Source organism: Myotis myotis, unplaced genomic scaffold (assembly GCF_014108235.1).
Source record: "Myotis myotis isolate mMyoMyo1 unplaced genomic scaffold, mMyoMyo1.p scaffold_m19_p_3, whole genome shotgun sequence".
Taxonomy (NCBI): Eukaryota; Metazoa; Chordata; class Mammalia; order Chiroptera; family Vespertilionidae; genus Myotis; species Myotis myotis.
In genome coordinates this window covers 194,575,941-194,602,810 of record NW_023416335.1, presented here as the reverse complement: position 1 = coordinate 194,602,810, position 26,870 = coordinate 194,575,941, and the positions used below count along the sequence as shown (strand labels likewise).

At 39.1% G+C, this 26,870-nt stretch overlaps 1 protein-coding gene and 2 pseudogenes across 5 annotated transcripts in view; all 3 read left to right on the top strand.

Annotated features, from left to right (window-relative positions):
* Positions 1 to 26,870, top strand: part of NTN4 (netrin 4) — a 109,906-nt gene that overhangs the window by 24,871 nt on the left and 58,165 nt on the right. For all 5 annotated transcript variants that reach the window (XM_036299907.1, XM_036299909.1, XM_036299906.1 and 2 more), the window contains exon 3: positions 15,048 to 15,326. In XM_036299907.1, the coding sequence (XP_036155800.1) occupies positions 15,048 to 15,326 (279 nt within the window). The remainder of the gene's footprint in view (positions 1 to 15,047; positions 15,327 to 26,870) is intronic.
* On the top strand, positions 16,904 to 17,739 carry LOC118649717 (annotated as a pseudogene).
* On the top strand, positions 17,786 to 19,179 carry LOC118651094 (annotated as a pseudogene).

Below are 26,870 nucleotides of genomic sequence, written 5' to 3'. Positions count from 1 at the left end.
CCACACACTGATGGTGCCCGCCCCACTTGCACCTGCTGGCGTCTGCCTCCTGGTGGTCAGTGCACATCATAGCATATCATTAGCATATTACGCTTTGATTGGTTGAATGGCCAACTGGACACTTAGCATATTAGGCTTTTATTATATAGGATTGTTTCCTTCACTGTGAGAAAATTATTTAGTTTGATGAACAGATACTTCCTCAAAGAAGATGCATGTCAAATAAATACATAAAAAGGTGCTAAACAGTATTAGTCAATAGGAAAATGCACATTAGAAGCACAGTGAGATACTGCTCACATTCTACTATCAAGGCTAAAATTATGAAGACTGACAATACCAAGTATGGATGAGGATGTGTAATAACTAAAACTTTCATCATACATTGCTAGTAGAGATGCAAAAACAGTACAGTCACCTTAGAAAACAGTCTTGCATGCAGTTCTTTATAAAGTTAAATATGCTCTTACCATACTACCTAGCAATTTTTCTCCTAAGTACCCATGAATAATAACTTGTGTTCTCACAATGACTTCTATCTGAATGTCCATAGCACTTATGTTCTTAATAGCCAAAATCTGTAAATGACCCAAATGTCTATCAACTGATGAATGATTAAACAAATGGCCAAAATTCTTCAATCACTTATTTCTTGCTTTAATTTGCTTGTTCTCTATTCTTTCTTGAAACTGTTATAAATTGTCCCTTATTCTATTTAGGCTCTCAAAAGTCTTCTGTGAGCCAGCCAAACTCCCGGACCTTTTCTTTCTTGCCTCCTGAATTGCATTTGCCATTATTAATTATATTTCCTTTCTTTGCATTCCCACTTCCTTTGACTTCTATGATGATGAATTTTTATTATTTTTCTACACTGCTCAAATGATTCTTTTTTTGGCATTATTTCTGGCTCATTTGCTTCCTTCTGACCTCTAACCATGAGTGCCTCCTAAAACTTGGCCCTTTGTTCTTAGTTTTTGTTTTGATACTCATTTTTTTGGCCTCTAACAAATGACTCTTCTGCCCACTCTGCCCCCACTGCCTACACCATGGTTCAGGCTCTTCTTTGCCAGATTTATTCTCCTGAAAGGAAGTTCTGATCATTTAATTCCCCTGAAGATGTGCTTAAGACTTCAATTAGTCTATAATCAACCAAGGTTAGCTGTAATGTAATGATAATAACACTGAACTTGGACTCTAGTAACCTGGGTTCAAATACTAGCTCTGCTACTCACTAGCTAGGTGACCTTACACAAGTCAATTAACATCTTTTCAGAGTTTCTATATCTGAAAAATGGGAGAGAATAAAACCATACCATAGGTTTACTGTAAGAATGAAGTCAAATTAAAAAAAAAACAATTTGTGAAATTGGAATTATTAAGCATGAGTATGATCTTCCAACAAATATGTATTTATTCTTTTTATGTGTTTATTCTTATATGTGCCAAGAATTAGCTATACACCAGTAGGCAAGCAGACCAGGCCCTCTGCCCTCATAGTGCTCACAGTGTAGAGTGGAACATAAGCAATTAAAATAGACATTGTAAGTTCTAGGTCTGGAGGAAATGACAGGTGCTTGGAGTAGCACATAGGAATAACATCTCATCTAAGCTAACATTGTAGAGGAATGATGAAGAAAGCTTTCTGAATAAAATAACATTTAAGATAACACCTAAAAGATAGGTTGAGTTGGCCAAATAAAGGGGTGGAGTAGTGGGTGGGCACAGCAACTAGATGTGAAAAGTATTCCAGGCAGTGGAAACAGCATTGGCAAAGGCCAGAAAAGGAGAGAGAGACCATGGAGCTTTCCAGGAACAGAATGGAGTTCAGTATGACTAGAGTATAAAGTTCAGTACAAAGAGAAGGAGCAAGAGTTGGAAGGGATGGGCAGTGATCGCAGAGAGATAATGCATGTAATTTCCAGCATAGGTAAAGCAACCCAAAGGTATCAATGATCCAAACTGTGTGCCCAGCATGGTGATAAGAAACAGAGGTGATCAATATTGGGAAGTTGGCCCGGTAGACAATCAACATCTGGCTCCTAGCCACTGGGCTACATTCACTGATGGGAGATTGGCAAAAACAAGGCAGGTCCTCAGGAAAAGCTATTCACAAACCAATTTTATTTATAAAGAACATTGTTTTTCAAGGCATTTCTACATCCGATATTAAAAAAAAAAAAAAATCTTCATTGCATCCTTGTAAATCAACCAGGTATCATTACTTTTATCAAGGGTACAATTAGTCAGTCCTATCCATTATTAGGATGACAAGTGGAAGTGGGATTAGTGATATATTTTTTTTGACCCTACATTTTAAATTTAACTTTAATCCAGGAATGGCTAGCTGCAAAACACATATAAAATGGGATACAGTGGAAAAATTATTACATTGGAGACCAGGAAACTGGATCCTAGTTTTAGCTCTGTCACAAACCTGTTGGTTGAGCTTTGGCAGGTCACTTTAAGCACCTGTGCCTCAGTTTCCTCTAGCCCAACAAGATCATCGATTGCTAAGGACTCTTCTGACACTCAAATCCGATGGTTGCAACTACTGAGGGCGAAGGAAAGCTAGAATTCCACATGTATTGGAGGATTTTTAACATTTATTTTTAGCCCCCATCTTAATTTTTATTTTGGTCTTCTGTCTTGTTTCTCATTCCTCCTTGCAGTTTTATTATTGCCCACCCCACTGAAGATATTTAAGAAGCTGCCTTTTCATCACTTTAAAACTGTAAATATGCCCTTGAAACATGCAAAGAGGCTTTTGTGTACTTACAAATCGAGGTTATTATCGTACAAGTAAGTCACTTGAGTGCACTGCATTCCTCAGCTTGCTCCATTGAGAGCTTTATTAGGTTATATTGTCCTATCTTAGAAGGACTAGTTGAGTAGATAAGACTCTCCCACTTTAAAAGGTGGACTATCTGATGAAGCAGGGTGCCTAATGCTCCAGAGTGTAAGCAAAAGGATTTTGGTGCTGCCCAAAAGACAGACACACTTCTCTAAGACAAGTAGGTGCTCCACTTAAAGTGACACAGTCAAGGACAAATGTTCTAAAATTAAACCAACCAGCTGCTTTCCCGCAGATGCCCACCTGTCACTTATGCTATCTTCTCCTTGTCAAGTCTTCTCTCTTCGTGAAACCAGAACTCCCACTCACTGAAGCCCTTTTAAAGCTGAAACTTGCATACTTTCCAAAAGGTTACCTCTCCAGGGAGGCAGAAAGCCTGTTTCAAGAACATATTAATATTAGGGTACCTGTAGTCACTTAAGGAATCTATGCTCCAAGCTTTTCATCTCAAATACCTAAAACTTTAACTTAAATGGTGCCAGTAACTGGCTTCAGAAAATTGACATAAAACCTTCCTTGTTAGTGAGGTGACAGTACAAAACTAAAGTGTGGATCTCCTTTTCTGGCCTTTGCCAATGCTATTTTATTAACATAAAATAGGTGAGTTTTCAGTTTGGGGATAGCTTGATGAACAGTAGAAATGGAGACAAAAATATCAGTTTCTACATGTAGGTCTTAGGTATGTCATCAACCTAACAATAAACAATTATTGATGTGTAGTAACAAACTTCCACTGAATTAACCAGATGCTGTTTGTAAACCACTAGTAAACAACTACATAAAACAAATAATGTCTTTATAACACATTTGAAAATGTTTCTTGATCTAGATGTTATTCTAATTACGCTTAAATAGAGTAGGGAAGAAATGTAACTATTTTTCTTATGTAGAAGTAGTTTTTACTGTGAGGTGATTTACCTTTTTATTAGATTACTAGAGGCCTGATGTACAAAATTTGTGCAAGAGTAGGCCTCCTTCCCCCGCCTGCCAGCACCGGCTTCCTCTGGCACCCAGGACCGGGGCTTCCCTTGCAGCCCTAGCTTTGTCCCAAAGGTCATCCAGAAGGATGTCCGGAAGGATGTCTGGTCTAATTAGCATATTACACTCTTATTATTATAGATGTTAGGCAAAAGTTCCAGGGATTCCTCTCTGAATGTGTTGTCATTCTTGCAGTTGATGTAAATTAATTATATAACTGTTCAAATTTGGCACTCAGAGAGTCTTTTAATATTAATACATATTTAATCCATTTTTTCTAAGAAGTAAAATTTTATTAGTCATGTGGGGTGTAGTATAAGATTAGCATACAACTAATATATTTTGTAAGATAAAATTTATTATGAAATACTATGTACCTAACATAGTCTCTTTAGAACAAAATGCATAACATATAAATAAAATTGTATTATATTTATATTGCCATGATTCTATATTGATTCACTCCTTCAGTATGGTATTTTTGAGAATCTATAAGACAAGGTTTTAGATGGGAACACAAAGATGCATCAAAGCATAAAATAAATAAAATTATAATAGGTATAATAAATTATAGAGTTATAGTGAGGGCTTACCTATCTATTAAAAGATACAAATTACTAAAAAAGAATTATTGAGCCCAGCCGGTTTTGCACAGTGGTTAGCATCGAGCCATGAACAAGGAGGTCACAGTTCAATTCCCAGTTAGGGCACATGCCAGTAGGGGGCATGCAGGAGGCCGCTGAGCTATGACTCTCTGAAATCAATAATAAAAGAATTATTTATTAAACTTACATAGTTGAAATACTTATAGTTTAAATTATTTTTAATGTTTCTTTGATGTGCCCAATAAGAAAACTCATTTGTTTTCAAGACTTTTTATCTATTAAATGTATCTACACCTCTAAACTTATTATAAAACTTCCAGTTTGTAGTTTTATAAGCTGTATTTCATAAAATTTAAGCTGACTTGATTTTATAGACTTCAGTTCTCAGCCAACATGCAGTAACAAGAACCAAACTAACACTGCTGCCTGAAACAACTCAAAATTGGACAAAATATATGAAACAACTGTTTTGGGGTATTAGACGTTAGCAGCAGATGACAGTGATCCCTGAGAGAAGTAAATGAAGTGAGCCCTATGATTGCCTCGGCTTGCTTCCTAGAGAGAATTTCCAGGCTGGGGTGCAGGGAGTAGGAACCAAGGAGAAGCCTAATGGATTTTCTGAATTAAGCAGCTGAGAGTCTGGCTAGAATTTGCAGGGCAGAGTACCAGAGAGGAGAGAGTTGCTTAGGAGAGATTTCCAGAGATTTAGTTTTTAGCTGAGTACCGACCAAGACATGACTGTAGGAAAACTACCTGAGGGCAGAGAAAGAACAATCAGAGCAAATTTTCAGAGATCACTTAGGACCAGGACAAGAGTGGAAAGCCTTGTAATTTAACTTTGTAAGGTATCAGTAGAGTAATTAGAAGGGTATTGCCTCAGTAGAAGAACAGAATTAGCCCTATGCCAAAGGATGCATTGGTCCTAACTAGCAAAACTTTAAAGGAAGCCTCAAAAGGATTAAGCTATTTTCAAGAAACTTAACTGCATCTTAGAAAAAAAGCTCAAGAATACAAAAATATCCAGCACTCAACAAGGTAAAATTCACAATGTTTTGTTGTCAACCAAGCTATGTAAAAAGCAGAAAAACACAATCCCTAATGAGTAGAAAAATAAATCAATAGAAACAGACTTAGAAATGACACAAATGGCCCTGGCTGGAATGGCTCAGTGGATAGAGCATTGGCCTGTGGACTGAAGGGTCCCAAGTTCGATTCCAGCCAAGGGCACATGTCTGGGTTGTGGGTTTGATCCCCAGTAGGGGACGTGCAGGAGTCAGCCAATCAATGATTCTCTCTCATCATTGATGTTTCTCTCTCTCTCTCTCTCTCTCTCTCTCTCTCTCTCTCTCTCTCTCTCTCTCTCTCTCTTCCTCCCTCCCTCCCTCTTCCTTCCTCTCTGAAATCAATAAAAAGATATATTTAAAAAAAAGAAATGACACGAATGATAGAATTAGTAACCAAGAACATTAAAACAGTTACTATATCTATTTCTATATTCAAGAATGTAGAGGAAAGATTCACCACATTAAGCATAGCATGGAAAATATGGCAAAAATCTAAACTGAACTTCTACTGTTGGAAAATGCAATGTTGAGATGAAAAATAAATTGAATGGTATTGGTAGATAACATATTACAAGGGAGATGATTTGTGAAGTTCAATACATAGCAATAGAAATGATTCAATATGAAATGGGGAAAAAGAGAAAAACAGATAAATCAGTATTTAAATAAATAAATAAGTGAGCTGTGGAAAACTTCAAGCAATCTAATATATGTGTAGTTGGAGTCCACAAGGAGAGAAGTGAGAAGAGTGGAACAGAAAAAAAATAAGAAATAATGGCTGAATTTGGGACAACATGATGGACCTTGAGAATATTATGCTAAGTGAAATAAGTCAGTCAGAAAAAGTTAAGAACCACGTGACTTCACTCATATGTGGGATATAAAGCTGAAACTCATGAACAAAGACAATAGTGTGGTGGTTACCAGAGGGAAGGGGGTAGTAAGATGTTAGAAGTTGGAGAGGGACCTAATATATTGTGATGGAAGATGATTTGAGTGGGTGGTGGGCACATGGTGTAAAATACAGATTTTGTATACTAGAAATGTACACTTGAAACCTATACAATCCTATCAACCAATATTACCCCAATAAGTTTAATTAAAAATAAAATAAATAATTTTGCTAATGGAAAAAATATAATAGCTGAAAAAACATTTTAATTTTGATTATAACTAAAAATCCACAGATCCAAGAAGTTCAACAAACCTTAAAAACAATAAACAAGAAGAAAACTATCCCAAGGCACATTATAATCATATTGTTTAACAATCAATAATAAAAAGAAAATCTTAAAAACAGCCAGAGGGAAAAGAACTAACATAGTGTCCAGAAGAACAAATGTAAAGCTGACAGTTTTATGACAGGAACAATGCAAGCTATCAGACAGTGGGGCAGAATCCTGAAAGTACTGACAGAAAAAAAATTGTCAATCTAAATTCTTTACCTAGCAAAAATATTTTTCAAAAATGAAGATGACATAGACTTTTGCAATCACAGGGGGGTAAAGAGTTCGTCACCAGTAGTCCTGAATTACAGAAAATGTTAAAAAGAAGTCACTCAGGTGAAGAAAAATGATACCAGATGGATATCTGGACCTACACAAAGAAATGAGGATCATCAAAAAGGGAAAATAGGTGGAGACGTAAATTTTTTTTTCTTATTTTAAAAACCTCTCTAAAAGATAATTGGCTTTTCAGAGCAAAAATATTAATAATGTGTTGTGAAGTTTATAATATATGTAGTAGCCAAATGCATGAAAATAGTGCAAAGGCTGAGAGGAGGAAATGGAAGAATACTGTTGTAAGTTTCTTATATGTGAAGTATAAATATTACCTAAAGATAGACTGCGTAAGTTAAAGGTGTATACTATAAACCCCAAAGCAACTGCTATTTTCAAAAAAGAGTTAAAGTAATAAACAAAAAAGAAAATAAAAGGGACCTTAAAATATTCATTCCAACAGAAGAAAAATATACTTATAATCCTATATAATAAAAACCTAGTATGCTAAGTGTCTGGTTGTCCAGTTGGCCATTCAACCAATCAAAGTGTAAAATGCTAATGATACGCTAAGGCCACTCAACCACTTGCTATGACGCGCACTGGCCACCAGGGGGCAGACATTCTGACCAGTAGGTTAGCTTGCTGCTGGGGTCTGGACAATTGGGACTGAGCAAGACAGACTGAATATGCCCTGGAGCCCCCCTGCAGTCCCTCCCTGACCCTGATCATGCACTGGTGGGGTCCCTTGGCCTGGCCTGTGCCCTCTCGCAATCAGGGACCCCTCAGGGGATGTCGAAGAGATGGTTTTGGCCCAATCCCGCTCAATGCAGGAGCTTCCCCCTGGTGGTCAGTGCACTCTCACAGGGGGAGTGCCACTCAGCCAGAAGCTGGGCTCAGCCAGAAGCACAGTGGCAGTGGCAGAAGCCTCTCCCACCTCTGCGGCAGCACTAAGGATGTCCGACAAACAGCTTAAGCCCATTCCTGACTGAGAGCGGACCTAAGCTGTCAGTTTGACATCCCCCAAGGGCTCCTGGACTGTGAGAGGGTGCAGGCCTGGCGGAGGGACTCCCCCCGCCCGCCCCCGCCCTCCAAGTGGACGAATTTCGTGCACCAGGCCTCTAGTAGAATATATATATATATATTTTAAAAAGTCAGATGGTAGATTTAAACACAACCATATCAACAATCACATTAAGTATAAAAAGTCTAAATACTCCAATTAAAGATTGGATAAAAATATTTTTAAAAATGTAACTATTCTGCCTATAAGAAATTTACTTTAAATGTAAAGACATGACTAAATTAAAAGTAAAAGAATGTTAAAAGATATACCATGCTAACAGTAATCAAAAGATAAGTTTTTATAATGGCTATATTATTATCTACATAAAGTAGATTTCAGATCAAAGAATATTACCAGGAATGAAGAGGGACATTTCAGCCCTGACCAGTTTGGCTCAGTGGATAGAGCATCAGCCTACGGACTCAAGGGTCCCAGGTTCGATTCCGGTCAAGGGCATGTACCTTGGTTGTGGGCACATCCCCAGTGGGGAATGTGCAGGAGTCGGCTGATCGATGTTTCTCTCTCATCGATGTTTCTGACTCTCTGTCCCTCTCCCTCCCTCTCTGTAAAATATCAATAAAATATATTTTTTTTAAAAAAAGAAGGACATTTCATACTGATAAAAGAGCCAATTCATCAAGAGTATATAACCATCCTAAGTGTTTATGTACCTAATAACAAGGCTTCAAAATACATAAAGCAAAAATTGCAAGAAGTATGTAAGTTGATAATTATAATTGGAGATTTCAACACCTTTCTGTCCATATTTGATAGAATAAGTACAGAAAACCAGTAAGGATGCAGATTTGAATAGCATGTCAACCAACTCGATTTAATTAACATTTATATAATGCTCCAACAACAGTAGAATACACAACTTTTCAGGGGTACAAGAAGCATTTATCAAGATAGTCTATAAAAATAGTGCCAATAAATGTAAAAATTCAAATCATACAAAGTATGTTCTCTCACCTCAAAGGAATTAAATTAGAAAACAATAACAGGAAGGTATCTGGGACTATCCCCAAATATTTTGAAATTAAATAACATACTTTTGAATAACCCATGTGTCAAAGAAAAAATCAAAAGGGAAATTAGAAATCATTTTGAACTGAATTAAAAATGAAAACACAACATCAAAATTTGTGGGAGGCAACTAAATAAGCACTTACAGAGAAAAAAAAAAGTGAATCATTTATGGTTCCATTTTAAGAAACTAGTAAAAGAAAAGAAAATTAAACCCAAAGTAAGCAGAAGAAAGTAAATAATAAAACCAAAAGCAAAAATGAAATAGAAAAACAATAAGAAAGCCATTGAAAGCAAAAGCTGTTTTTTGTTGTTGTTGTTTTTGAGAACATGAAGATGTCTAGGATTTCAAAAATCATTAAAGAGCAACTGCAGTTATGATCCTGAAGCTTCCATTTTTGGTATATTAAAAAAGCTAGACCAGAAACCATAGAAAAGATCTAATATTTATATGTGTTTATTAATATCTATATGAAAAATCTTGTGTGCTACTGAAGAAAAAGAATCCATAAAGCCATTTGAAATTATATATTTTACATAGGTATTTATACTATGTGTATGTGTTCACATGCTTCTCATCAAGAGTGTGGCAAAACATCTTGCTCTCTTTATTTTTCTAAACCCTATTCCATATTTGGCTTCTCCTTTTTTAAAATGCTATTTAGAGAGATAGTTCATTCATTTATTCATTCAACATAATTATGAAATGCTACAATATGCCACAGATTGTGGGACATGCTGGGGGACACAGCTGTTAACCAGACAAACAAGATCCCTGCCCACTGAGCAGAGTCTAATGTGAGATACAGACTAGAAAATAGGCAATAACAACGTATTCTTGTAAAAGTACCATCATGGAAAGAACAGGTGCCATGGGAGTCCACAGGATGGGTAATCAACTTGGACTGAAATAGTCCTCAAGTTAGCATCTAAAGAGACGTTTCTAAAAATGTGATAACTAAGTTTAATTATTATGATTCAACATAGGCACTAAAATTTTAGGTATGGAATAATATGTAAGGTCTGAGTTTGATACTAAACTAATTCCTTGACTATCATGTAGCTAATAGTTACTCTACTTAAATCTGTTTACACTATTAATACTCTGTTGAAATTTCTCATAGTATAAACAAGACATATAGAATGCTGTTTTTACTAATTTTCAGTATTATTGAGAGTGTTTGTAGGTGTACTAGATTAACATACAGGTGATTCAAATCTGTTCAGAACTTTTTAAGGATCTCTTTGCTAGGGTATAAGAAATGGCAGATAAGCCAAGAATCTAAATCTCTAGGCAAAATTTGAAGGCAGTCCAGGTTTAAAGAAGTGAGGCAAGTCCAGAGAAATGTGAAGATTCCAAAGATTAGTTAGGAAAGGGTTAGTTAGGTTAGGATTCCTTCAGAAGCTCAGATATGTTTTAAAATTACTCATTTCCTTTAACCATTGATTTCACATTTGGAAATGTATCTTCAAGATATAAACTTCCACTTTTTAGCCCCAAGATTGTTATTGGTTATACTGAGAAGTTGGAAACAACCTAGATGCCTAACACAGCAGCCTGGCTAAATAAATTATGTCATAGACACACAGTGGAATTCTCACCAGGTTTTTAAATAATGTAGCAGTGTTTCTCAAACTTTATTGGGCGTCAGAATCACTAGGAAAAGCTTGTGGAAACCACAGGTTGCTGGGCCCTACTTCCAGAGTCTCTGCTTTAGCCATCTTGCTATAGGGCCCAAGAATTTGCATTTCTAACAGGTTGCCAGGTTGATACTGATGCCATGGGTGGGGATGGGCAGCTGGGGCTGAAGGGCTCACTTTGAGAACCACTGATATAGAGTTATTTTTATTGACTAGAATTGCTAAGTTGAAACAAAGCTGTTTCTTTTTACTTTTTTAAAATCCTCACCTGAGGATATATTCTCCATTGATTTTTAGAGAGAGTGGAAGGGAGGGGAAGAGACAGAGGGAGAGAAACATTGATGTGAGAGAGACACATCGATTGGTTGCCTTTTGCAAGCACCCTGACTGGAGCCAGGGATTGAGTCTGCAACTGAGGTATATGCCCTTGACCAGAATCAAACCAGGGACACTTCAGTCTGAGGACTGACACTCCATCCACTGAGCCAAACTGGCTAGAGCCAAAGCTGTTTATATTATATTCTTTGTGTATACATACAGAAGTTTAGTTGGAAAGTTTAGATGTCTTTGGGGTGGATCGCATTGCAGATTTGCCTTACTGTCTTTTACATTTTTCAGTGACAGATTTTTCTGTAATGAGCATAGTATTAATCACTAAAACATAATCAAATTTCTTAATAACATCATGAAGTGCTGGCCAATAGCATTAACACACTGGAAACATCAAAGTGGGCTTGATCTTACTCCCCCTCTGACTTTTTAACTATGTCTTGTTAGGAGTGTATCTTCAGAAGCAATCACAGACAGAGGAACAGTGGTGAGTCCATAAATACAGCCTACTTCTGATGGGAACAAAAATAGAAGAGGCTGACATTATATGGAGTGTTTCTACAGTTTTTCTTATTTCATTTTAGTTGTGCCATGCAGGCTTCTTCTGGGGATGTTTGAAGAAAAACTGGGTGGGACCCAAAGGGCGACCTGCCAGAAGTTTGAAGCATCTGGATTGGCGCACTCTTTGTTTCCTGATGCAGGATAGATCCATTTCCCAGGGTATCAGATTAAGGCGTCTCCTTTCTGGTAAAAAGATTTCATGGTTTAAATTCCCGTTCACTTTTGTGTCTGTGGCACTCTGCTGTCTCCTTTCCAGCATGCAGCCTCAGGGGTCATGCTGTCCCTTCCCTGCTGATATCAGCGTGCCAACTGTGGTGTCATGCACACCAAGCACAGAGCTGCCATTCAGCTTCCAGTCTGGGTTCAGGAAGCAAAAGAGCTTCTAAGTTCCTACAAACCTTGACAGATCTTCCTCTAGCCTTGCATGTGAACAGTTTTCAGGGGGAAGCGGGGGAGGGGAAGGGAGCTGTGGGGAACAGGGTAAATGTCAAGGGTGAATATGTGACAGGAACAGAGAGAGCAAACAGTTGTCACCAATGTTCAGAAGAAAGAAGGGTGGGCGACAATATAGAGAAATAATCCTTAGACTTTTCAATGGGATACTTATTTGGTTAGCACTGGTGACCCTATTCCATGTCCTTGCATTACTGTGATTGATAAACTAGGAGGTAGTCACATCATTTCTCTTATTTAAAACAAGCGTTTTTCGTGAGTGTCTAACAGAATGCCAGTAATTGGGATGTCATAGTGAAAACAAATCCCATATAAAACTCATGATGGATTCCATGTGTGTTTTTTTTAATGATTCAAAATATAAAATCATGTTCTGATTTAGGCTATTGTTAAAAGAGAGAGATGTTACTTCTATATTTATTTTCAAATAAGTGACATATTGTTGGAAAATTTTATTCCATAATATGTTGCTTTCCACCACTTGACATGTGAATAAATGGAGCAGAATATTGTTTGAGTTGAAGGTATACTTACTAAATGTAAGTTCAAAAATAGCTAGAAATGTAGATACTGGTTAATTATGTAGTTATTTATAACTTTATAATACAACTTCTTGCCTCTCACCTTCAGGTGCTATAACATTAATTTAATATGTCAATCTGTTTGAGACCCTATAAAGGGAAGTTAAGTTATTTGGAACTCTCATCTATTACTTGAATGCCAAGTACAGTGTTATAATTATGTTATAATTAATCAATTAATTTACCAAAAATGTACTGAATACCTACTCTGTGCCAGACATTGTTCTGGGGTACATCAATGACTCCTCTATAGAAGTTTCTATCCAAGATTGGGAAGACAGTAAATCATTAAACAACTACAAAGCTAATGTGTCAGGCAGTAATAAGCACCAAGAACAAAAATAAGGCAGGGAAATTATAAGAACTTTACATTTTATTGAGAAATCTTTGGGTGGGAATGGATTTAAGCAAGGGAATATTGTGATCCAACTTCTGTTTATAGAGAATTTCTCTGGCTGCTGGATGGAGAATTGGCTGTGGAAGGCCAAGTGTCCATTGAATTATCATACCCCTCTCCCCCAAGGTTATATTTCACTGAGGACAACTCTGTATCAATAGATCTAGAGATGTGATCCTACACAGTTAGTTCTTACCTTTTCATACTTAGTGTAAAACTGGTTTCTATTTTTGTTGTTAATCCTCACCAGAGGATATTTTCCCACTGATTTTTAGAGGGAGTGGAAGGAAGGGAGACACAGAGAGAGAAACATCGATGTGAGAGAGGCACATCAATTGGTGGCCTCTGGCATACATGTGGGATCGAGCCTGCAACCGAGGTATGTGCCCTTGATTGGAATCGAACACGGGACTCTTCAGTCTGCGAGCGGACACTCTATCCACTGAGTCAAACCAGCTAGGGCTAAAACTGGTTTCTAAAATGAAATTTTTATGTCCAAATTATTCCTTAAATAATTCTTTTTGGAAAGTTACTTTTAGATCCTTTTTTTCAAAATGGGAGTTTGTCTAAACCCTACTTTTTAATAATAGGGACACGCCTTTCTCCCTCTGGTTTTCTCCTCAGAACTAAAGTTTTAAATTGCCTTTAGATTCCATCTATAACCTACACAATAAAAACAGTCTCATTACTTAATTAGACTTTGCATGTAATCAAAAGTGCCATTAAATATTTTGATCAGTCGCATTATTCACCACATCTGGGTTTATGTGACTTTTGATTAATCTCAGAAATCAAACCCACCCTCAAACAACTGTATGTTTACTACCAGTAAGGATATTTCAAAAAATCCTGCCACAAGCTTGGAAGGCAGATACAGTAAAAGAGAACAGAAAATATTGGTAGTGACAGGGACCCCAATTAATAACTGATTAGTCTTTGAAAGGGTTATACCTCATTTAGAAATATAAGTCATTTTGGATCATGATTTTGCAATTGCTTCCTAACTGGTCTTCCTGCTTCTGTTCTTCAATCTTTATAATACACTAGAGGCCCAGTGCACACAAATTCATGCACTCGGGGGGATCCCTCAGCCCAGCCTGCACCCTCTCACAGTCCGGGAGCCCTCAGGGGATGTCTGACAACTTTGGCCCACTCCCCCAATCCGCAGTCCAGCCTCCCTCTGCAGGAGGCGACTGAGTGGGCCTATCAGGGGACAGCACCAGCTGGCAAGTAAGCCGCTGGCCCTGCTTGCCCCCGCCCCCCTCCATCGCTCCTCGGGCAGCTACTGCTGGTCGCCATTGCCCTCCAATTGCCGTCCCCTCCCTCTGCCCGCTAGCACGTGCCCTGGCTGGCCTGGCACCGCCTGCTCGCCAGCCCCGACCCCTGCTGACCGGTCGTTCCTCCATTCAGTCAATTTGCATATTATGCTTTTATTATATAGGATTCTCCTCACAGAAGCAAGAGTTATCTTTTTTTAAAGATGTAAATCAAATCATAATCACTTCTCTGCCTACAGATTTGTAGTGGCTTCCACAGAATAACTCTGCCTTAGCCTTCAAAGGGCTGCATTCATGGTCTGCCATGCACCACCCCTGTCCTCCTCTCCAAACACCGTCCCCTTGTCCCCTGGGCTCCAGTCACACTGGCCTGGTTGTTCCTCCTTGAATAAGCCACATCTGATTCCACGTCAAGGCCTTTAAACATACTGTTCCTTCTTCCTGGAATGCTCTTTCCCTGAGATCTTTGCATGGCTGCCTTCACCTCAAGAGTCAGTTCTCTGCTGGCTACTCAGTTTATACTTTTGCATCCAAACAGGCAGCACAGCTCTTCTTTGGAATAACAGGGAGCTCTTCCCCAGGTGTGATCAAAAACCTCTTGTGATTGTATCACTTACAGATAGCACAAGGTATAAATCAAACGAGAACGCTATGGAGCGAACAACCCGGGGTTTGCACACAGTCTTATATACTCATGGTATTTTTTTTTTCTTTACAGGTTATTTTCAGAGCTTTGTCACCACCATATGATATGGAGAACCCTTACAGTGCCAAAGCTCAGGAGCAGCTGAAGATCACCAACCTTCGTGTGCAGCTGCTAAAACAACAGTTTTGTCCCTGTCAGAGAAATGACCTGAATGCAAAGCCTCAACATTTTACACACTACGCGATCTATGATTTCATCGTCAAGGGCAGCTGCTTCTGTAATGGCCATGCTGATCAATGTGTACCTGTTGATGGCTTCAGACCTGTCAAGGCCCCAGGAGTATTCCACGTGGTATGTAACACAAGTTCTCACCAGTGAAAAACAAATCATAAGTTACCTTCAGCTTTGGGCATGGGTAGTCTAAGTTCCCTGAGAGCTGGTGTGTGTTTGCATAGTGCTTCTTGTTTCTTCCTCTGCTGATTCACTTCTCCAACTCCATATCCTTCCTAAAGTGCCTATTAACTTGTTTTTTAATCTTCAATTTTAGAATTATAAATAGTCAAGCATGATAACAAGATTCCTTGGAAAGCATCCATGCCAGTTTTTAGTACCATGACCTTCAGATATAAAGTGTAAGGTGAGCAGTAGGAGAGGTTGGCATAATCATATTGGTGGCATTATCACACAGAAGCCAGCTTTGACAATAAATGGGGACCATTGTTGAACAGATTTTTATAGTGGAAAAAATAAGAACCTCCGTTTAATGCCTGGTATCTTTTGCTGTTCAGCCAATAGGATGAATAATAGTTCTCCTCTGTGAAGAGTGGCCTGGCCCCCTCTCTCCCTAGGCAGAGTTAAACTCTCTCTCCTCTAGGTTCACACATCTCCTCTGCTTTCTCCTGAACTTTTACCTCTCTTCATCTCCTAGACAGTGGTCGGCAAACTGGCCCCTTGAGTGTGGCTCTTCCACAAAATACCACATGCGGGCGCACATGTACAGTGCGATTGAAACTTTGTGGCCCATGCCACGGGGCCAAAGAGCCGCGTGTGGCTCGCGAGCCGTGGTTTGACAACCACTGTCTTAGGAGATCTTGAACTCCCTGAGGACAGAGACTATGATCTTTGTGTCCTCAGGACCGAGTGCATTACTTGAGCCAGAAGTAGACCTTCAGTAGGTTTTGTATGATAGCAACATAGGAATAGAGAGATGATGGAAAATTATGGTCATTGTTTATTCTCACCTTCTCCAACCTACTAGTTTTTAGATACTAATAGATCTTTGAACTAATAAAGCTTCAAATAAAGGACTAGGTAATTCATTTTATCTAAGTTAATTGAGTTGTGTATGATTCAAATAGAAAATAACCCAGATAATCTAGAGACATGTCAACCTACTCTCCGTAGTTTGTATGAGATTAGAGTGCTAGAAATTTCTGCCATTATACTTAAGTGAATTAGTGAAAGGAGAGGCTATAGGCTACAGTGAGTGAATGTTTGTATCCCTCCAAAATTCATATGTTGAAACCCTAATCCAAAGGGATTGTATGTGGAAGTGAGACCTTTGGGAGGTAATTAGGTCATGAGAGTGGAGTCCTCATAAGTGGGGTAGGTGTACTTTAAGAAGAGGCCAGATAGCTAGCTAGCTCTGCTTTTGCCATGTGAGGACACAGTGAGAAGTTGGCAGTCTGCTACCTGGAAGAGATCCTCACCAGAACCTGACCATGCCGGCAGCCTGACCTTAGGCGTTCAGCCTCCAGGACTGTGAGAAATAAATTTCTGTTGTGTATAAGCTACCCAGTTTATGGTATAGCAGCCTGAATTGATTAAGATGCTGGCCTTTGTTTCCTCAGCTGTCTCCTATAATCCAAACCTTAAATGATCACTTCAGGGTAGAGTCCTGAGCAAAGGGATAGACAAAAGCAGCTGCCATGACATGGCCCAGAGTAGGCCATATCTCTGGAGAGAATGACCCATGAGACAACCTGAATGGCTCTGATCAACCAAACTAAATTACCAGAGTTTTCAAGAACCTTACAAAACTCCCATGCATATGCATTTAAAAGCAATAGTTTCTTTTTGTGGTTTGTTTTTTTAGTAAGTCCTCTGAATGTAAACTGTAACAACATTTTCCAAGGCTAAAGAGAAAATTCTAGACCTTTCCATTATATTCTGTGGGCCTGTGCAAATACAATGTCCAGGATGAGAATCACTCACAGTGGGTATCTTGTGTCTGCTTCTCATCCAAGATAAACAATCCCATTATCGCCTCCTATGGCTGGGATAAGCTGGGCAAGGTATGGAACCTGCCAAAACTGCAAGCTGAACACAAACCACATCAGCCACCAGGGCTCACTAAACACTGTGACCATCTCTCCAGATGGATCCCTCTATGCTTCGGGAAGCAAGGATGGCCAGGCCATGCTGTGGGATCTCAACAAAGGCAAGCACCTTTATATGCTAGATATTGGGGACATCATCATCACCCTGTGCTTCAGCCCCAACCACTATTGGCTCTGTGCTGTCATGGGCCCCAGCATTAAGATCTGGGACTTGAAGGGCAAGATCATTGTAGATGAACTGAAGCAAGAAGATTTCAGTCCCAGCAATAAAGCAGAGCCACCCCAGTGCACCTCTTTGGCCTGGTCTGCTAATGGCCAGACTCTGTTTTCTATATGAACAAACTCATAGAGATATGGCAGGTGACCATCAGCAAACAATATATTACAGAGCTTTAGAAATAAAAAACTGACTTTCTGACTAAAAAAGAAAATAAATTCTATTAATTCTGCTAAATTTAACAGGGGATAATTATGCAGAGTTATCAGAGATTTTTTGCAAAAGTCTTAAAATACAACTATTATATACAATCTTCTGCCAGAACGAAAACTGTCATCATGAGCCCACACCCCGGTGTCTGTGCCTGCTGGCTCTCTGCTCCATCCTGTCACTACCCCCCTGCTCTTTTACTGCCTACCATAGCTCTGATACATTCCAGCTGCACCCTGTCTGGGGTCACTGCCACCTCCCATCCAGGCCTTGCTGCCTTGCCTCTGCCACAGCCAATTCCTGGTAGGCTCATGTGGAGATGGGGGCTGCAGGTCCCATCCTGGGGATCACAGAAGCCTATAAGAGAGATACCAACATCAAGAAGATGAGTCTGGAAGGTGGTGCCTACCAGGATGATAATGGAAAGCTGTATATGCACCCTAGTGTCCAGATTGCTGTAAAAAACCTGGACAAAGAATACCTGCATGTTGCTGAAATGGTTGGATTTTGCAAGACATCTGAAGAACTAGCCTTGGATAAGAATAGCAAAATCTTGAGAAGTGGCCAATATGTCACTATGCAGATCATTTCTGGAACTGGGTCTTAAGGATTGGAGCCAGATATCTGCAAAGGGTTTTTAAGTTCAGCTGAGATGTATTTCTGCCCAAACCATCCTGGGGGACATTACACATGCATCTTCAGGGACACTGCATGCAGCTACATGGCTATCTATACTATGACCCCAAGACTTGTGGCTTTGATTTCACAGGCACTAAGAAGGGCGTTTCAAAAATACCAGAGCAAAGCATTCTCCTGCATACCTGTGCCTACAATCTCATGGAAGAATACACCTTGTCTTGAGCGATGGAAGGAAAAGCAACAGTAATGAGGAAAAAGAATCTCTCTGTGTTCTTTGACATGACCTACCAAGGATTTGCCACGTGCGATGTTAACAAGGATGCCATCAAAGAGAGCATTACCAGTTCTCACTGCCAATCCTATGCCAAAAACATGGGCGTACGTGGCAGCCTTCAGTGCAGTCTGCAAAGATGCTGATGAAGCCCAAAGAGTTAAATTACAGTTGAAGATAATGATCCATCCAATGTGTTCCAAACCTCCTCTCAGTAGGACCCAGATTGCTCAACCATTCTGACTACCCTGGATTTTCAAAAACAGTAGTTGCAAGAAGTTTAAGTCATGGCCAACCTTATCATTGGCCTGTGGGCTCAGCTGGTCTCCAACCTCAAGAAGGAAGACTTCTTCCACCATTGGCAGCACATTCCTGACCAGACTGGCATGTTTTGTTTCATGGAGCTAAAGGCTGAACAGATGGAGTGGCTGACCAAAGAGTTCTCCATCTATAAGACAAAGGTCAGCCACATCTCTGTGTCAGGGGTCACCTCAAACAACTGGGCTACCTAGCTCATTTACAAAGATACCAACTGATTTCTCTGGTGAGAGGGAACAGAGTCAACCTTCTTGTCATCAGCCTCTGCTATTGTGAGATTCACATGGAGGATGAGGGAGAGTGGATGGTGGTGAACGGATCATTTCTTTTAACCACAGTACTTAACACTCAGCGATTAAATGTGTTTCTCAGAGAACATGCAGTGAAATGGGGCAGAGGCATCCATCCAAGGCTGATGTCTGAAACTTTTTGGCTCTAAACCAAACTCTTTCCCATCCTTTTATCTGCAGGTTTTCCAAAAGAGTTTACACGTGCAAGAAAATCACAGCCCCCCACGAACCTGTCAATCACACCATTGCAATATTGCAGGAGCTTTATCTGAGGCACCTTATGGTGTTTGGGGTTTCCTCTGTGGATCCAGCATGAGAAATAGCCCATATTTGAGGCTTTGTGAGAAGACCTGTTCTAACAATAACAGTTCACCTGTTATATCTTCTCGTGATTGAGCAATTTTATCAATGGACAATAATATACTAGTAGAAATCGTATTTTATGAAAAGTGGCAAATCTGCAGCCACTGCAGCAGGAAAACACAAGATGCTGTTTCCTGTCTTATTTGAGAAAAAAAGAAATAAGGCTCTCCTTTTTAATAGTTGCCGGCATTTTAATGTTCCTCTCTACTTACTAGCACTGCTGTTCTTTCCTTTAGGCACAAAGGTTTATAACTAGCCTAGATTTTCATCCTGTTCTATTTCACTGACCACCAACCCCATTCTCTTATTTGAAGAATAAAGAAACATAACTTAATGCTCATCCCATACCCTCACCTTTCTTGGCAAAGAATAGCGGAGAGTAGGCAACTGAATTTTATTTTCGCACTCTCTCCTGTGATTGGTTGTTTCCTGTTGGGTTTTTGCCTCTGCCCAGTTGGACCTTGTACTTCGATTCAGTGTGGTTGTGCTGTCACTCATGAGTCGAGCAATGCAGGATTGTGTCAGGAAAGAGGTTATTCTGGGCTTTGGTTTTAACTGTGTGTGCTGCCAGCTGGGCTCAGGCCTCACCCTTTGGAAAGATGGCCATCTGCTCTAATCATGTAGCCTGTCTGCAGCCAGGTTTCTCAGTTACAATAAAGTTACTGTAGGAGCCAGAGAGAGAGAGAGAGAGAGAGAGAGAGAGAGAGAGAGAGAGAGAGAGAGAGAGAGAAACTATCAATCTATAAAGATCTGGATAGCCAAGGAAAGGGGATTACTAGTACATAGCAAATGTGTTTGTTTGTTTGTTTTTCATTTCAAAAGGAGGTTAGAATAAGGAGTCTCCATTCTAGAAGACTCTATGGGACAGGAACTGCATTTCCTTAATAATCTCAGGCTGCTTTGGAATCAAAAGCAATTTAAAATACAGTAATACTAGTTTTGTGGCTTCCTGCTCCCCAGCTTTCATATTTATTTCAACTTGTGCAGTGTGGTGGTAGCCCCTACTGCTGTAACTATAGCATGCGCTAAAACCAGGAAAGACCAAGTCCAACCTGGAGCTAGAGCCAGGTATAGGTAAGAAACAGACTATGTGGTCAAGGGCATGTTGGGTTCCAGGGATCCAGTTCCATGAGAATCCCTGCTGTCTCTATTCTAGGAAGGAAGGAAGGAAGGAAGGAAGGAAGGAAGGAAGGAAGGAAGGAAGGAGGAGGGAGGAGGGAGGGAGGGAGGGAGGGAGGGAGGGAGGGAGGGAGGGAGGGAGGGAGGGAGGGAGGGTGGAAGGAAGGAAGGGTGGAAGGAAGGAAGGAAGGAAGGAGGGAAGGAGGGAAGAAGGGAGGGAGCCATAGCAATTGGACCAGCAAAGACCTGTGGTTAGTTGGAAATGTGAATCGTTCTGATTTCAGATCTTTCCCATCCCTGAGCTTAGGTGAATTTTATTTTTAATCCTCACCTGAGGATATTTTTCCATTGATTTTTGGAGTGGAAGAGAGGGAGAAAGACAGAGAGAAATATCAATGTGAGAGAAACACATCCATTGGTTGCCTCCTGCATTAGCCCTGATCAAGGCCAGGGCCAGGTAGAAACCTACAACCAAGGTACATGCCCTTGACCGGACTCAAACCTGGGGCCCTTTGGTCCGCAGGCTGCCGGAGTCCAACCCCAGCAGGTCCAGGGGTCCCCAAAGGTGTGGATGGAGTCGGCGAAGAAGGAATGACACAGAGACAGCGTTCAGTTGATCAACAGCCTAGCCAGGATCTCTAGCCAGGATCTCCAGCCAAGTTCTGGTCTGGATCTCCAGAGAGGTTCTGCTGTTTATTGTCTTGTTACATCCGTATTTATCCCAGTTGATTTTAATCCTGTCAATTTCTATTACAAAGGTTAGGGCGTTTCTTATCTCCATTCCAGGGAGTAAAGATTATGTAGCTTAAGCATGATTGTTTGTAGTGATTAACTACCCGCCTGGCACTTAGTTAAGGAGTTTCATCCCCTCCCTGACTTCAGGGAAAAATTCCTACCTGGGGAAACAACCTTTCTAGGAGAGGCATCCCCTCCCTGACTTCAGGGAAAAATTCCTACCTGGGGAAACAACCTTTCTCGGAGAGGTGACCTTGGTTAAAACACACAGCGCAAAGGGGAGCAAACATATTAAGAACAGTATGCTATATACGCCAGGTCCCTTGAAACATATGCTGTGCAGATGTTTCTTTCCTGCAGCGACTGTGTCAAGCAGCAAGGATGGACCGGCTTCCGGCAGCAGGCCAACACTCTATCCACTGAGCCAAACCGGTTAGGGCTGAATTTTATTTTTATGTATTTTTTTCTGGATTATTAAGAGCTGGATTAAATTTGGGTATAGGTGCCTCTTCTGAACACAATGTTTTTATTCCTATGATTGCTTAGCTAAACAAACTGCACAATGAAAGCACAGTTTTTTGCCTCAGGAAGAACATGGTCATAGGGTCAGTTGTCCTTCCACATTTGTGTTATCTGTGAACACCATTCATTATAGGTATGTGGAAATAAATAAGTGGATTTGTAAATTGTGCATGCAGAATGGAAGGTAGCCTCTTAAGAAATGCTCTCTTTTACCAGCCAGCTTGCCCCCTAGATAGTGTGTGTAAATCTAACTTTCTTTAGTTTTTCTTTATAGCAGTCGTTTTCAAAGAGTTGGTCCTTGAACCAGCAGCAGCAGCAGCATTACTGGGAACTTGTTAGAATTATGAATCTCAGGCCCTAGCCCAGACCTACTGAATCAGAAACTCCAGTGATGGGGCCCAGAAATCCGTGTTTAACAGACCCTCTGAGTGATTACAATACTTGCTAAAGTTTGAAAGCTGCTGCTCCATAGACAGCTACAACTAATATTGTTGTGAGGGCAACTAAGTAGGATCTGATTTTATGTGCCATAATTTTTGATGGCTGATGACAGAGGATTAAGGAAGTTAATGGAAATGATAATTTGTCTGTTTCTTAAGCTGTATAAGATTTTAGGGTCATTTTCTTTCTTTGGAAGTAGGAAGTAGGAAAAGATACAAAGTAAAATACAAGTTGGTAGGTTCATTTATCTTAAAACACTCCTGTGTCTTTTATTGATTGGTTGGTTGGTTGATTGATTGATTGTTTTGAGAGAGAGATGGATCAGTTGCCTCCTACATGTACCCCAACCAGGGATCGAACCCACAACCTACGTATGTGCCCTGACTGGGAATCAAGCCTGCCACCTTCTGGTATATGGAACAATGCTCCAACCAACTGGCCAAGGCACGTCTGTGTCCTTTTCCATGTTTGTCCTTCTTCTATCTTTTTCCAGTTCAATTTGTTGCTCCTTTTACTAGAAGGCAGAACAATGGTTGATGTCCTAACATTGGAGTCAAATAGACCTTGATTTGAATCACCACATTTACTAAGTTGGTCTCACTGCATCTCAGTTTCCTAAGAAAATGAGGATGACATCTATCTTATATAGTTAGTGTAAGGATTAAAAAATATGGTAGCCAATGCCTAGGACATGATAGACACTACCTACAGTTATTGCTGTTATTATACTGTATTATTTCAGCTACTTCCATATACTCTTCTACCCCAATAATGACAAAAATAAATTACAGCATATGTGCTGTTGGACATGTATACAGGGCTAGACGTCTTGCGGCAAAGAACACTGTACTTTAACTCCAGCCTCCTGGGATCCCAGAAATAATGTGAAGAGGAGATCTTAAGATTTTTTTTCTTTGCAGCTGGAGAGGACTAATTTAGTTCCTTTTTCCCCTAGCAGCTGATGATTTTACAGCTATTGATGGATGATACTATGAAGGAACATGGAAAGCTTCATTGTTTTACTGAAGTATTATCCACTAGATAATACAGAAGTCTTAGAGTACCAGGAACAATTGTTTAAACCTCTTGAGTTACACTTGTTATGGTGGTGGGATTTTTTTTTTTTTTTTTTTTTTTTTTACTGATATGTTCAAATCTAAGAGTAGCATTGAGACAGTGTGGCTTGAGGAAAATGTTACTTAGCCACCTACCTTTGGGAGTCAGGATTTAGAATCATTCATACAGTTTCATGGCAGAACCTGAATACAATTATTCATGTATTTATGTTTGCATAACTTACATGCCATGTTTTGTCAATTCAGCACAGGTTTAAGACTACTGTTCATATCTTCTTTTAAAAAATTATTTACTGTGAATAGCAAAAAGTAATAATGAGAATGCTCTTGACTCTTCAAGGTGTTAAGGGAAAGGTCAAAAGGCTTAAAAACAATTAATAAAGTTATTAAATGAGAACATTATATCAGAATTTAAAAATATTTTTATATAATAAAACATATACTCATGTTTGAAAATTAACATCTATAAATTGGACATGTAAAACTTCCAATTAATTTAGCCCTAATTCTTTTTTTTCTCAGCAGAGAAAAAAAAAAGATCATAGATTATAAATAGTACTATTAATAGTTATCACTTATCAAATGCGTTGTTGTGTACCAAATCTTATGCTGTCGTGCTATAAATGTTATTAAATCTAATATTCACAACAACTGGATGATGCAATATCATCATTTTCTTTCACAAATGAGGAGGTGAGACTGGGAAATGTTATCTGACTTCTCAAACGTTAAGAAGGGGTGGAGCTACAGTTTAAATTCTCCTGTCAGACACTGAAGCCCATTCTCTTTTTGCTGTTGTTGTGCTGTTAAAGATTTGGATCTAACCAGGGTTGATATTATGCCAAGAACAGAGAAAAAAGAAGGGATAAAGTACAGGAGGGGCAAGGGAGATGGGGACAGGCTCAAGGGATTGATTATCATGATGGACTATAGAATCTAAACTGAGCAAGGAGAAAAGTTAGGACACAAGAGAGCAAAGACTATTCCCACAACCAAAGGTCTGCTGTTTCATATTTTATAACGCCCTTTCTCATGTATTGTTTCACTAGATCCTTACTACAACATTGGAAATATTTTATTTCAATTCTGCAGATAAGGAAAACTGAAATACAGAGAGATTAATGTACTTTCTTAAAGTCACAGTGATAGAGCAATTACTAAGAATCCTTATCATTGTACCCCACCTCCATCCCCAATAGGCTACCAAGGGAAAAAAACACCTGTTGTTAAAAAGACTCTTTTTATAGGGATAGGCCATCTATCCAAATCATCTACATTTTAATATGGAACCAGAAATTATCATTGATTCTCTTTTCTTCTATTCAGTAACTAGTGAAATGGCTCAAAGGGAGGAAAGAAGAAAGAGTCAAAGCAATAAGTTTGGATAATCTACAAAGTAAATAACTTAGGAGTGACTATTTGGGGGTGGGGTATGCATCATCTTTGATGCTTATTTTTGGCTTTATTAAGAAGAGGGATTTCTGTACCTACAATTCTACTTTCATATGTAGCCCAAAATAATTTTCACTGTGAATGAGAAACAGCAGCAATCCCAGTTTTTTCATTTTGTCACATCAAATCTGGAGGAATGGGTAATCCTATCATAAACGAGGACACAATGTTGTATCCCTAAAATAAACAAAATATAAAGCCTGCTAACTTGGTACTTTTAGCGTGAGGCTGTTCTCAATCCATTGCAAGGTCTTAACCTCATTTCAATGTCCCTGTGTTAGCATGGTATAGTTTTGCCAGTAGTCCCTTGGCAATGAGTAACTACAGACACCATAGAAGGTGAACAGAATGTTGTTGTACCGCATTTACTACCTTGGGTTTCCTAGTAGAAGGGCAAGCCAGTAAAATATGTTCATGGCTGGAAATTACTAGTGTTTTGACTGTAAAACTTCCAATTAATCTAGCCTTATTTTCTGTCTAGACAGTAAGACATGTTCTCTTTTAATGACAAGAGTTGCTGCCTAAGATTACTCTTTTTATTAGATGATCAGGAAACCAGAAGACTTCAGAACTAAAGGCATTATAAAGCAGTTTGGCACTCATGAAAGAATTCCCAATGGATTTCCTTTTAAGAATTCCCCTAGAACATTTAAATATTTATTTATAGGCCTCTATTTCACAGAGAGGTAAAAGGATAAAAATACCTGAAAATGAAAATGTTGGTGTCAGAGCTGACATCTCTGAAAGTAAAATATATACCAATTAGAAAGCAAGGTTGATTATCCAAATGTAATATTTGTACATTCAACTTTTCATGAATTGCAGAATGTGAATACATGTATCTTTAGGTCAAAACTGGGGCCATCGTAAATCTGCAAAAATGCGTTTCTTTAACAGGTTCAAGCTGCTAGTTTTATAAATTTGGGAAACAACAAGTTAAATTTGACATTTTTTTAACTATAAAGTGCTCCTTAGATATCTTACTTTGCAGATGTTTTTATGAATACTTCCTTTTCAGTGTAGCACTTTTGAGTCTATTCTATGGATATTTGGGAGCCTGGAGTCTGAGCTCTGGGTCAGGAAAGCCTAGTCTCCCTATTTAAATGCTAATATAATGGGGTATGGGGGAAGCTTCATGGAAAGAGAAAAACTTAGATAGATAGATACCTGACTTCTGGTTCACAGCCCCAGTTCTCACATCTCTAACGTGTTTCTTTTGTGTCTTGCCAATTTTGTAAGAGCTGGAAATGTACTTCAATTTTTCCTAAAACAATTGCATTCAGTAGAAGATAAGCTGTAATTTAAATCCTCAGTCCCTCTTATGAGGAAAATTTTTAGTGACCAGACACATAAGGTTAAAATACACACACACACACACACACACACACACACACACACACACACACGCGCAATAATTATTCTACAAGACAAAGAAATTCACAGCCATTTCAAACAGTGAAAAAACCCAGGTCTGTTAATCTTGGCACTCAAAGCCTTAATACAGTACTATAATTGGAACTACAGTTGTACTATATCTTAGCAATGTCATTATTTTAATGGAATAAAACAGTACATGTATGGTGATATAGAAGAACTATAGTACTTGTTAACTCATTATATTTTTTAGTTATATAGAATCTAATATCTTTTTAATTTTTCTCTCTAGCTCCTTAGATAAAAAGAAAAAAGAATTATGGTCTCAAAATCTACAATATATTTAGCTTTAAGAGAGCTCACATATTAGAAATAGAAAAAAGATTACATGTGTTCCACTATTAAATATTTCATGTATAATACAAATAATTATGCAATTCATAAGAGTAAACACTGGTCAAGTGTCCTTTGCCTTTTATTTTTGCATCTCTAAAGGCACCACTAGCAGGCATGTAATTTAGCTGGCTTG